Source organism: Castor canadensis, chromosome 8, assembly GCF_047511655.1.
Source record: "Castor canadensis chromosome 8, mCasCan1.hap1v2, whole genome shotgun sequence".
Taxonomy (NCBI): domain Eukaryota; kingdom Metazoa; phylum Chordata; class Mammalia; order Rodentia; family Castoridae; genus Castor; species Castor canadensis.
In genome coordinates, this window is record NC_133393.1 from 24228954 (window position 1) to 24240825 (window position 11872).

At 55.2% G+C, this 11872-nt stretch overlaps 2 protein-coding genes across 9 annotated transcripts in view; one reads left to right on the plus strand and one right to left on the minus strand.

Moving 5' to 3' along the window:
* Window positions 1-6171, plus strand: part of Tnxb (tenascin XB) — a 64876-nt gene extending 58705 nt beyond the window's left edge. For all 7 annotated transcript variants that reach the window (XM_074082503.1, XM_074082505.1, XM_074082507.1 and 4 more), the window contains 14 exons: window positions 701-988; window positions 2051-2359; window positions 2666-3001; window positions 3241-3363; window positions 3483-3626; window positions 3814-3933; window positions 4036-4179; window positions 4270-4400; window positions 4515-4647; window positions 4731-4882; window positions 4972-5068; window positions 5157-5318; window positions 5396-5559; window positions 5880-6171. In XM_074082503.1, coding sequence (XP_073938604.1) covers window positions 701-988; window positions 2051-2359; window positions 2666-3001; window positions 3241-3363; window positions 3483-3626; window positions 3814-3933; window positions 4036-4179; window positions 4270-4400; window positions 4515-4647; window positions 4731-4882; window positions 4972-5068; window positions 5157-5318; window positions 5396-5559; window positions 5880-5981 — 2405 coding nt within the window. In that variant the 3' untranslated portion in view covers window positions 5982-6171. The remainder of the gene's footprint in view (window positions 1-700; window positions 989-2050; window positions 2360-2665; window positions 3002-3240; window positions 3364-3482; window positions 3627-3813; window positions 3934-4035; window positions 4180-4269; window positions 4401-4514; window positions 4648-4730; window positions 4883-4971; window positions 5069-5156; window positions 5319-5395; window positions 5560-5879) is intronic.
* Window positions 6172-6204: 33 nt separating this feature from the next.
* On the minus strand, window positions 6205-11756 carry Cyp21a2 (cytochrome P450 family 21 subfamily A member 2). 2 transcript variants are annotated; one of them, XM_020168477.2, is made up of 10 exons: window positions 8429-11756; window positions 8243-8332; window positions 7966-8120; window positions 7760-7855; window positions 7561-7662; window positions 7389-7475; window positions 7029-7229; window positions 6736-6914; window positions 6552-6655; window positions 6205-6461 (listed from the first exon to the last, which is right to left on the minus strand). In XM_020168477.2, exons 1-10 carry the CDS (start codon window positions 8628-8630, stop codon window positions 6205-6207), a joined length of 1473 nt encoding a protein of 490 aa, XP_020024066.1. In that variant the 5' UTR covers window positions 8631-11756. The 2 variants fall into 2 exon arrangements, with proteins under 2 accessions (XP_020024066.1, XP_073938614.1); XM_074082513.1 differs by having other exon boundaries at window positions 7029-7475.
* Between the last annotated feature and the right edge of the window lie 116 nt (window positions 11757-11872).

Consider the following 11872-nt stretch of genomic DNA (forward strand, 5'->3'; position numbering starts at 1 on the left):
ACTGACCTTCACTTCACTTACAGGACCATGAGTCACCCAGGCCAGCCAGTCAAGGCCTGGGGCCCTCAGAGTCTTTAATTCTTTCCCTGAACACTCACTTTAGTACTTGGGGATTTCTCTGACCCCCATCTGTAAAAACCGCCCCTGTGTGGACAAGCAGCCTCAGCATTACACTTTGTTCTCCCATCTCTGCCCTTGGCTTCTCCCCTTGCCCCACTCCAGCGGTTCTGACCCAGTGGTGTTAGTTCCAGATTGGGGAAGTATATGGGGAAATGGCCTAGGCTGATGGTAATTGGAGGGTGGTCATGGGAGCCCATGAGCTGGTCAGCTTCCCAGCCCAGCTGTCTCACTTGATGGTTATCTGACAACCCAGATCCCCCTGGGAGTCTCTCAGCTCTGGCCACAGCCCTGCCCAGAAAAAATTAAGGTCCTCTCTGTGCCTCAGCCACCCCTCTCTCACAAAGCAATCTTTTATGTATTTGTTGAGCCCTTGACCATAGCAGGGAGAGCACAGGGCGGGAAGGGGAGAGGGCTGCTCTACCTTGTTCTTGTAGGGCAGGACTGTGGCAGGCGTGTCTGTGACCTCAAGCGGCTGCCCCTGAGACCACACCCAGGGACTCACAGCCTTGCACCTCCCGGGAGTTGCCAGGGCTGGGATCAGGAAGCTCTTGACTAAAAATCTCCCTGACTCTTTCCACAGCTCCCCTGGAGAAGACACCACAGCCCTCACCCCGCTTAGGGGAACTGGCCGTGACTGGCGTGACCTCAGATTCCCTGCAACTCTCATGGACAGTGGCCCAGGGCCTCTTTGACTCCTTTCTGGTCCAGTACAGGGACAGCGATGGGCAGGTCCAGGCAGTGCCTATGACTGCAGACCAGCGCGAGGTTACCATAGAGGGCCTAGAGCCTGACAGGAAATACAAATTTCTGCTCTATGGGCTCTTTGGAGGAAAGCGCCTGGGCCCCGTCTCTGCCCTGGGAGTGACAGGTAAGGCTATTCTGCTTTGCACTAGGAAGCAGGCCTAAAAGGAATTCCTTGTGCCTTCAGGCTGAAGACAAAGGGACTGGCAGGAGTGGACAAGTGGGGAAAAAGATACCCTGACTAAGGCCCTGGGGAGGGAAGAATTTGTCACTGACTCAGGCTGTTGATCACAATAAGTCAAAAGCTGGAGCAGTACAGGCAGGCAGGAAAGGCCCTGGCAGTACTTCCTGCTTTCCCCATCCCACTCTGCCCTGTTATGTGACTGCTCCCCACTGCCCTGCTGGAGCAGCTTTGCCCTCCCAGCAGGGCAGCCTTGCCCAGATAGGGCAAACCTCCTGCCTTGGATGAGTCAGGGGCATTTTTTCAAATGGAAAACCACTGGGAAACACAATGGGCAGAGGACACAGAAACCAATGGAAATGGCTGCATTTATGGATCAGCTTCTCTTCTGGAGGCCACTGATGACCACCTCAGATCAGCCAGGCTAGGGGCACACGCATGCACTGGTGTGATTTGCCAGGCATGTTCACTAGTCAGTGCCACCATCAGCTGCTCTCAGAATGAGCACCATGTGCCCTAAGCCCAGCAAGTGCTAGGTCATCTGCACAGGCAACCCAGGGTGAGGCTCTGGTACAGCCTGTGTGGACATCTAGAGGTGGGGTTCTATGGGACACTCCTGGAACACGGCAAGAAGCCCAGGAAGGAGTAATGGGGTCACTGCAACTTTCCAAGCAGGAGACAGGCCTCAGTGTTGGGGCTCAGAGAGTCCCCAGGGGTGACAGGAGTCAATATAGGAAGGTTCTCAGGCTGGGAGAAAGACTTAAGTAGTAGAGCACTTGCCTAGCAAGCACAAGGCCATGAGTTTAAACCCCAGTACCACCAAATAAAAATGAAAAACTGGAAAGTTCTAGAAAGTCCTGATACCTCCCTTCTTTCCTGGGCTGCCATGTCAGGACCTGAAAAGTCTCCCCCTGCCTTGGGCCAGCCTCACAGCCCCCGGTTTTAGGGGACAGAGCAGGGTCCCTGTGGCACCTTTACTCATATTCTCCCTGGGCTTCTCCTATGCAGCCACAGAAGAGGACACACCAGCCATAGTGACCCCCAGGCCTACTGAAGTGCCCCGCCTGGGGCTGTTGGCAGTGACTGAGGCAACCCCAGACTCCCTGCACCTCTCGTGGATTGTGGCCCAGGGCCCCTTTGACTCCTTTGTGATCCAGTATCTGGACACAGATGGGCAGCCCCAGGCCTTGCTCGTGGATGGTGACCAGAACAAGGTCCTCATCTCAGGACTGGAGCCCAGCACCTCCTATAAGTTCTTCCTCTATGGCCTGCATGAAGGGAAGCGCCAGGGGCCCATTTCTGCTGAGGGCACCACAGGTACCACCAGTCCTAGCCCGTCCCAGTCTGGACTAGGAAGGGTAAAAGAGGGCACCCAGAAATGGTGATCGCAGGGAAACAGCACAAAGAAGCATCCGGGAGGAGGATAGACCCCCTGCCTCTGTGCAGCCCCTGGCTCTGCTCCCACATGGCTGCTGTGCCACCTGTGGACACAAGTCCCTCAACTAGCTCCAATTTACTCATGAGAATAGGGCAGGGAGGAGGAGGATGGCAAAATGGCCCTGCCCCAGGCCACAGAGCTGGTGTGCATTTGAGTCTAAACCCTTCTCTCCTACTCCCTTGCAGGGCCGGCTCCTGCTGGTCAGACCTCAGGGGACCCAGGGCCCCGCCTTTCTCAACTCTCAGTGACTGATGTGACCACCAGTTCTCTGAGGCTCAACTGGGAGGCCCCTCTTGGGGCCTTTGACTCCTTCCTGCTCCGTTTTGGGGTCCCATCACCCAGCACCTTGGAGCCACATCTGCGTCCTCTGCTACAGAGGGAGCTGATGGTACCAGGGATGAGGCGCTCAGCTGTGCTCCGGGACCTGCGTCCGGGGACCTTGTACAGCCTTACTCTATATGGGTTGCGCGGCCCTCACAAGGCTGACAGCATCCAGGGCACTGCTCGTACCCTCAGCCCAGGTAAGCCCCCATCTGGGCACATGAACTGTACCAAAGCAAGGACTTTTCGGGTAGGACACAGTGCCTCCGCCAGCAGGGGTTGGTGAGTTGGAGGCTTGACAGAATTTACAGAGTAACTTCTAGTTCCATGGCCTGGGGGAGCTAAGTGGTGAGCACTTCAGGAGCCAGGGGGGTCCAGAGAAAAAGAACAGGAGACTCCTGACCTCTGCCTCACTATCATTTCTTACCCACATCCCCAGTTCTAGAAAGCCCCCGTGACCTCCAATTCAGCGAAATCAGGGAGACTTCAGCCAAGGTCAACTGGGTGCCACCACCATCCCGGGTGGACAGCTTCAAAGTTTCTTACCAACTGGCAGATGGAGGTGACACCTTTTTGTCATGTCATTTGCTATAATTTCTCCTGCTCCCTGCCCTCTGCCCTCTGCCTTCCAGCTACTCTCAGCCTGCCTAGGAAACCTACTACTATCCACTGTTTTTCCAGGAGAGCCACAGAGTGTGCAGGTGGATGGTCATTCCCATTCCCAGAACCTCCAGGGACTGATCCCAGGCACTCGTTATGAGGTGACCGTGGTCTCTGTCCGTGGCTTTGAGGAGAGTGAGCCTCTCACAGGTGTCCTCACTACAGGTGAGAGAGACTGGGCCAGGGCCAGTGGTGGGGAGGAGAAAACCAGGGTTTGGATGGGAGCTGAGTGTACATGGAGGGGAAGGGGGCACTGGAGCTTCAGTGGTGGATGAATGGCTGTGGCCTTTGGAAAGTTAAGGGTAGGGAGACAAGCAGGGACCCCTTTGAGCCCTGCCCCCCACCTTTCCAGTTCCTGATGGCCCCACCCAGCTGCGTGCTCTGAACTTGACTGAAGGATCTGCCCTGCTGCACTGGAAGCCCCCCCACACCCCTGTGGACAAATACAACGTCCGTGTCATGGCCCCTGGGGGTGAGCAAGACTGAGGCTTCCCTTGGAGAGGACTTGTTCAGGGTGGGAAAGCAGGGGGCAGGCACTGAGGGGCCAGGAGCTGATGCCTACCCCCACTCCCAGCTCCACCTCTGCAGGACTCAGCACCAGGCAGTGCAGTGGACTACCCGCTGCGTGACCTCGTCCTCCACACCAACTACACTGCCACTGTGCGCGGCCTGAGGGGCCCCAACTTCACGTCCCCAGCCAGCATCACTTTCACCACGGGTACTTCCAGGGGTGTGGCAGTGGGTGAGGAGGTGCAGGGCAGCCAGGATAGGCCTCATTCCCATGTCTTTTACAACCTTCTCCTCTAAGGGTTGAAGGCCCCCCGGGACTTGGAGGCTAAGGATGTGACTGCCCGCACAGCCCTGCTCACTTGGACTGAGCCCCAGGCCCCACCCACAGGCTACCTGCTCAGCTTTGACACTGCTGGAGGACAGACCCAGGTGCCCCACTTCTGCTCCACTGGGCTCCTTCCCTCCCCGGGTGGACTTGGAGGTGCTGCCTCTGGCTCACCATAGGTCTCCCCTCCCCCTGCCCTGTATCTTGTCTTTCTACAGGAGATCCTGCTTCCGGCAGGGGTCACCTCACACCGGCTTCTTGGCCTCTTCCCCTCTACCACCTACAATGCCCGACTCCAGGCCGTGTGGGGCGAGAGCCTAATGCCACCTGTGTCCACCTCCTTTACCACTGGTAATGGGCACTGGGACCTGAGTTTGGGTGAGCAGCAGGGGCCTGAGGTCTAGAAAAAGGATGACCCCTAATCCTCTCCCCAGGTGGGCTGCGGATCCCTTTCCCCCGGGACTGTGGGGAGGAAATGCAGAATGGGGCCAGCACCTCAAGAACCACCACCATCTTCCTGAACGGCAACCGGGAACGGCCTCTGGATGTGTTTTGCGACATGGAGACTGATGGGGGCGGCTGGCTGGTGGGTTGGGAGGGAACTCAGGCATTGGTGTAGGGCACGGGCTGCTGTCCCATTAGTCAGAGGCTGATGCTGCCCCTACCTGCTTCCAGGTGTTCCAGCGCCGCATGGATGGACAGACAGACTTCTGGAGAGATTGGGAGGAGTATGCCCATGGTTTTGGGAACATCTCCAGGGAGTTCTGGCTGGGTCAGTGTCTCACAGGGATTGAGGAACCAGGAAAGGGAAGGGGACCTTGAGAACATCAGGATCCTGATAAGGTACACTCCTCCCCCAGGCAATGAAGCCCTGCACAGCCTGACACAGTCTGGGGACTACTCCATGCGCGTGGACTTGCGGGCTGGGGATGAGGCTGTGTTCGCCCAGTACGACTCTTTCCGAGTAGACTCGGCTGCTGAAAACTACCGCCTCCACCTGGAGGGCTACCATGGCACTGCAGGTGAGGGTGGACCACGCAAGGAGGATGGGATGCGGAGTGTGGAGTGGCCCTCACCACTCTTTCCCACACCCTACCAGGGGATTCTATGAGCTACCACAGTGGCAGTGTCTTTTCCGCCCGTGATCGAGACCCCAACAACCTGCTCATCTCCTGCGCTGTCTCCTACCGAGGGGCCTGGTGGTACAGGAACTGCCACTATGCCAACCTCAACGGGCTCTACGGGAGCACAGTGGACCACCAGGTGGGAGGCTGAGAGGCAGTAGAGTTTAGGAGGTGGGGGCTCAGTTGCCTGGGACGGAGCCCTGTCATGTGACAGGATGTGACTGTGCCACTTTGTTCCTCAGGGCTTCATGTGTGAAATGGGACAATAATGCCAACCTTGCTGAGTTACCTTGAAAAAAGTGTTTATTATCGGGTGGATAAGGCCAGCTCAGGAATAACCTCAATCCTTTGCAGAGTTCTGAGGGGAGCGGGGAGGCGGACATATTTCTGGGGATCAGGGCAGTGTAGGAACAGATGAGACACCCAGCTTCGACTCTCACTTGGCAAACTCTTTCTCAGGGAGTGAGCTGGTACCACTGGAAGGGCTTCGAGTTCTCAGTGCCCTTCACGGAAATGAAGCTGAGACCAAGAAGCTACCGGTCCCCTGCCAGGGAAGGCTGAGCTGCTGCCCACCTCTTTTGCACCCCAGTATGACTGCTGAGCACTGAGGGGTTGCGCTCAGAGAAGAACTGGGTGCTTCTACCATCCAGCCACTCAAAGAAGCCTTCTCTGCCCGCGATCTCACAGCACCATGTTTACAGGGGGGGGAGGGGAAGGGTTTGTACGGTGCAATAAAAGAGAAACTGAGGCATGTGGCTGGCACCAGTCCTACCCATCACTGGCACTAGGCCAGGCCTGGGACCCCCAGACCCCGGGGCTGAAGCCGCACCTGGAAGGGCTGCATCAGGAGATTGACACCGTAGTAGGGCTGGGGCTGAAGAGAGGGTAGGGCGCCCTCAAGCGGCAGTAGCGTGAAGGTATGAAGCAGGCGGGCCAGCACCACGAAAATCTCCAGGCGTGCCAGCGGCTCTCCCAGGCACATGCGTGCCCCACAGCCAAAGGACAGCCCTCTAGGGCTCTTGCCAGGCTCCAGGAAGCGGTCTGTGGGTGGGTGGGCAAATGGAGTAGGGAGGTTTGTAGCAGCCACAGGACTGACCTCCTCCACATTCCATGCCTGGTCCCCCAACATACCAGGCCAGAATTCGTAAGGCCGCTCCCAGACCATTTCATCAAGATTTGCACCTTGGAGGTTGGGGATGATGACTGTGTTTTCAGGGATGTCGTAGCCAAAGATGCTGAGGGAAAGTGGGGTTAGAGGCTGGCCAGGACCCTGCTCAGGCCTAACCCTAACCCTCATCCCTAACCCTTGAGTTACCTGCTGGGCTTAGTAGTGCGGTGAGGCAAGCCCAAGGGCACCACAGGCCGCAGGCGCAGCACCTCAGCAATGGTGGCATTGAGCAAAGGCAGACGCCTGTGGTCCTTGTATGTGACCTGGGAGTCTGAAGCACTAGGGCCCAGTTCACTGTCTAGCTCTTCCTGTAGTCGCCGCTGAATCTGGAAGGCAGGGGCAAGCTTAGAGTCCAGGGGCCAAGCTTTGCACTGGCCCACTCACAGCTGCCCAGCTGCCAGCTGCTAAGAAAGGGCCTTCTGCCCACTCCCAGGGCACACCTCAGGATGGTGAAGCAAGAAGGCCACGGCCCAGGAGAGGGTGGTCGCTGTGGTCTCAGTGCCACCAATGAAAAGGTCCACCACAGACATGTGCACATGCCCTTCAAGGAGCTGTCCGGGGCCCTCGTTCTCTCTCAGCTGCCCTACTCCTTGGAGCATGTAGTCCGTTATGTCCTTCCACTGGCCTGCCACCAGGCTCTCCTGCAGAGGGCAGGGGACTGGGCTGAATACCCAGCTTGGGGAAGGAGGTGGGGCCGCAGTTCCAGAACTGGAAACTACTGGAAAGACTCTCCAGCAGTGATGGGAGGCAGCAGCATCACTGACTGGAGCCCAGGAAAACCTGGTCTGTGTAGTTCCCACCTTGTGCCGCTTCAGCTGCTGCTCTACAAGGTTGTCCCTGTTCCCTATGAGCCGCTTAAGCTTCCAGACACCTGGGCTGGGAAAAAACTGGGGCAGGAAGTAAGAATCAGCTGCTGGTTGGAGGCCTGTTCCTCCATCCCAGGACCCAGAGATGTCGGCTCCACCTCCTCACCCTGAGAAAGGGAATCATGTCCAAAATTTGGATGGACCAGTCACCCCAGGCCTTCATCAAGTCCTGGACACAGTTGTGAACAGCATGTACCAAGGTGTCGTCCTGCCAGAAAAACAGGCAATGCTTTCTGTTGTAATCCTGGAGAGGGCCAGGGAGGAACTAAGGGGTGGGCCTGAGGGAATAAGAGGGCAACCTTGACCTTGTCTCCAAAGGTGAGGCCACAGATGATGCTGCAGGTGAGGAAAGAGAATTCCTTCTGGATGTCCATGGGGGTGCCAGCCTGGGCTCTCATACGCTGTGGAAGAGAGCAGGAGCTATGCAGGCTGGGGAGAGGGAGAATGAAGGGGTGCTGTGGCTGAGGGGAGGCTGACCCCAGGGAGAGCCAGGCTGCGAGCCCAGCTTCACCTCACAGAACTCTTGAGTCAGCTGCTCCACCAGGGGCTCCGTGGAGTCTCGGATGCCCAACAGCAAAGCCGAACGGGTAAGCTTTTTGTGGGCCTTCCACAGCAGGGAGTAGTCCCCTAGTGACAGGTCCTGGTTGTGCTGAGACACCAGCTTGGCTGTGGGTGGGATAGTGAGGATGCAAGATGGGAACTGACCAAGGAAGCCAAGAGCCTGACTTTCTTCTGCCCTCCCCATTCCCTTCTACCCTTAAGAGGTGTCCCAGCCTACCAGCACTTACAGGATGGTGTCTGGGGTCGGCCAGCAAAGTCTGCCCATTTTCTGACCATCGCCTCCTCAATAGTCCTCTTGGAGTTCAGCACCACCACATCTGGGGGAGAGTGGAGCAGGCATCAGCAAGGAAGGACCCCCCCACACCCCAACCTCTGACCTCTCTTGGTAGACCAGGGAAGGAACCAGCTTTCACCTTGCAGCCCAAAACGGAGCCTGTAGATGGGCCCTAGTTTCTGAGCGATCCCGAGCAGATAGATGGGGAGGTTAGGCTGCAGGTGGTGCAGGAAGCCTGGGGCGAAAGGCGGGAGGTGCAGGCTCCTGAGCCTCCACCGGCTCCACAGCAGGCGGGTGCCAGCCAGCAGCGTCAGCAGCAGCAGCAGCCCAAGGAACAACATGGCCAGACACCAAGGCTCTGTCACAGCCACTTATAGCTCCTGAGCCTCAGCTATCCATTCTGCTGCTCAGGCTGTTTTGGGGCCTCCCTGATCCCTACCCTCAAGTCCCTTCCCATTGTCCCACCCACACAGTGGCACATTTCCAGAGTGCCACCAGTCTCGCTGGCCTTGGAGAGTCTACCTTTCAAAGGACAAACTATCAAGAACAAAGGAAAGGAAACAAAACCCTGACCTTTTTTCAGAATCAGCCAGAATGAGCTTTCCAGCTCCATATCAACCATGTGGACTAAGGTGGCCAACTTCGCCCTGGACCTCTCCTGTTATACCCAGCCTTGGACCAGCTTAGCAGGATGAACTTGTCTCAAAGGAAAACTGGCAATCCCTGCCTTATAGACCCTCTGGGATTGCCTGAGGAACAAAGTAAGATAGTAGTGATTTGTGCGGAGTTTTTCTTTGGTTTATCTTACAGATGCTGTGACCATATGGCCTGGTTTGCCTGGGTATCTCAGTATATACATGTAGTCCCTGTGCACTGTTAATAGTGTTCCTTTCACTATCAAAAGTGTCCAGAGATGAATATAGCGGTTCACGCCTGTAATCCCAGGATCTGGGAGGAGCAGCAGGATCATGAGTTTGAGATCAGTCTGGACTACATAGCAAAACCTAGTCTCAAAAAACCAAGGTTTGCTGGACCCTGGTGGCTCACGCCTATAATCCTAGGTACTCAGGAGGCAGAGATCAAAAGGTTATGGTTCAAAGCCAGCCCAGGCAAATAGTTCCCAAGACCCTATCTCGAAAAAATCCAACACAAAAACAGGCCTGGTGACTGGCCCAAGTGGCAGAGCACTTGCCTAGCAAGTGTGAGATCCTGAGTTCAAACTCCAGTACTGCCAAAATAAAACAAACTAGGAGGACATCACTCAATGATAGAGTACTTGTCTAACATGTGTAAGGCCCTGGTTTGATCCCCAGAACTACAAAAAAGTGTCCAGGAGACAAAGAAGTGGCCCTTGCCCCACTTTGGAGCATTTGACACCTACAAGACACTGTCCTAAGTGCTTCGATAAACTCAACCCTTCACAGCCATGCTGAGTACAAGACGCTGTTACTGTCCCCATTTTGTAATAAAAAGGCTGAGGCAAGAGGCTGAGTAGCTTGCCCAAGTGCACAGCTGGAAAGGGGCAGCGCCAGAACTCTGCTAGCAATCAGGTTGCAGGAGCTGTACCTTTAGTCTCTAGGAGCATCTCTGGCTGCAAATATAAGTGGCTAATAATAAAAATAAGAATTAACATACAAATACAGGGGTAGCTCACAGAACCCAAGAACAGGAAAGTAGGGAAGGAGACCTCATTGGCCTTCCAAGGCCAGAGAAAGGAGACAGAAAATGTCCTGGGGCAGGCCATGTCTTCATGCTCTTTCCCTGTAGTCAGGCTTCCTGAACTTCCAGGAGCAGGTAGAACAGAGCTGCTCTCAGGTTCAGGGTCCACAGGTTATATGACCAGCCCAGGAAGAGTGTGCACTCCTGCCATTACTGAGCATGCCATCAATCCCAAAGCCCCCAGGAAGGAGTTGGATAGGCACAGATGGCTCAAGGGTCTGGCTGTATTCTGGAATGTAGACATAAGGACCCCTTTTGTTGGTAAGGAGATAGTTGAGGGGCCTAGAAGGGCTTAGGGAGAGGCCAAGTTTGCCCAGATGTGTGAGAGCTTAGCCTGACCCCCAATTCTCCATCCTGGCTCTGTAGACAGACCCCAGTATCCAGGGGGCCCCTTTCCCCTCCAAGCTTTGCCCAGAGAACAGGCTTGCCACTGGAGAGCCTAAGGTGAGAACCCAGCTGTGTCATCCCCTAGCTACATGAGCTATAGCTGGGGGTTCTCATGGAAGAGGCCCAGGCTTAGCCTGGATCCATGCCCATTCCTGGGAAGGAGAAAAGATGGGTAGGATTTCTGGAGTCAGACAGCAACAGTGGTCATCCTCTTCCTGGTCAACCTCACAGACCCAGGTCATATCTGGCCACAACTGCAGCTGAATCTCTATTTCTGGCAAATGGGTGTATGCCACCACCATGATGACTGACTTTTTGAGAGAGCTCCAAGGAGCAGGGCCAGCCTCAGGAAGCTCTGAAATACTAAGGTCAGACTTCTCAAAGATGCATGGAAGATGGGGCTCAGTTTGAAACAATGAACTGGAAAGCTGGTGTGCTCGTAGAAATCCTTTCTTAAGTTTTTCCTGCTTACCTCACCATCCCATCTTTTCAACCCCACCTCCAAATACAAATCCCAACATGAATGAAACACAGTGCCCCAAAATGTGCTCTATCCTGCCCCTGGCTTCTGTACATTTTCTTTTTCTCCCTCAAATGCCTGACTCCTTCTCCCTCAAATGCCTGACTCCTTCTCAAGCTTCAGAATATAGCTCAGATGTCACTTCTTCTAGGAAGCCTTTCCTGGCTCTCTCTGGCACTCTCCTTCACTTGGTTAAATATGTTGACATCATACTTTTCACAGTGGATGGGGACTGCCCATCCTTATTTGTCTCCCCCAACAATGAGCCCCTGGAGTAGCTATATCTCTGGTACCTTTCATAGGACATGGCATGCAGTGACAGTGTTTGTTGAACAACTGAATGGCAAATTGATGAACTGTCTCAGTTTCCATCAAGACTGATCACACTAAGTTTCCTTGGACGGATTTGTCACCCCTGAAGACCTCAAGGGTTTCTTCCATAGTATTAAAAGCCACACCACAGTCAGCCTTTGGCTTGTTTAAAATCAGTGCCCAGATGAAGACATCATTAGACCTGAAGGTTGCACAACTCCGGAAAAGTTACCTAATGCCATTGATAACAACAGCAAATGTCAACAGGCTTTCAACAGACCAGGAGTCAGCTCAACTCAACAGACTCCAGAACTGCCAAGTGAACAAGGACAGAGTGGGGGATGTGGAGCTGGATGGCTGTGGCAAAGGAGCTGAGGTGTGCACTGAGCCTAAACTCTGCCCAAGGCCACAGTGATTAGTGATATCCAGCAGTGGAGCACCTGGGGAGCACACTGAAGGAAGTTCTAGGGGTGACACTGGTCCTGGGACACCAGCTAACAAGTCCCATGATGGACTAAGTCTAGGGAGTGATCAGGAAGGGGTCAGGCAGAGCTGCACAGTTGGAGGATCCCCCAGGCTCTGAAAGTCTAAGATTATACAAATGTGACCTGAGCCCCCAGAACCTGGGATGGGCAGTGGAGGGGT

What these genes read in the sequence shown, in the direction of transcription:
- Cyp21a2 (XM_074082513.1), bottom strand. Translation starts at nt 8,630, where the DNA reads ATGTTGTTCCTTGGGCTGCTGCTGCTGCTGACGCTGCTGGCTGGCACC. An exon ending in GCTCCGTTTTGGGCTGCAAG is followed by an intron (nt 8,333 to 8,428) that starts GTGAAAGCTGGT and finishes ACTCTCCCCCAG; the next exon opens with ATGTGGTGGTGCTGAACTCC. An exon ending in CCGACCCCAGACACCATCCT is followed by an intron (nt 8,121 to 8,242) that starts GTAAGTGCTGGT and finishes TCCCACCCACAG; the next exon opens with CCAAGCTGGTGTCTCAGCAC.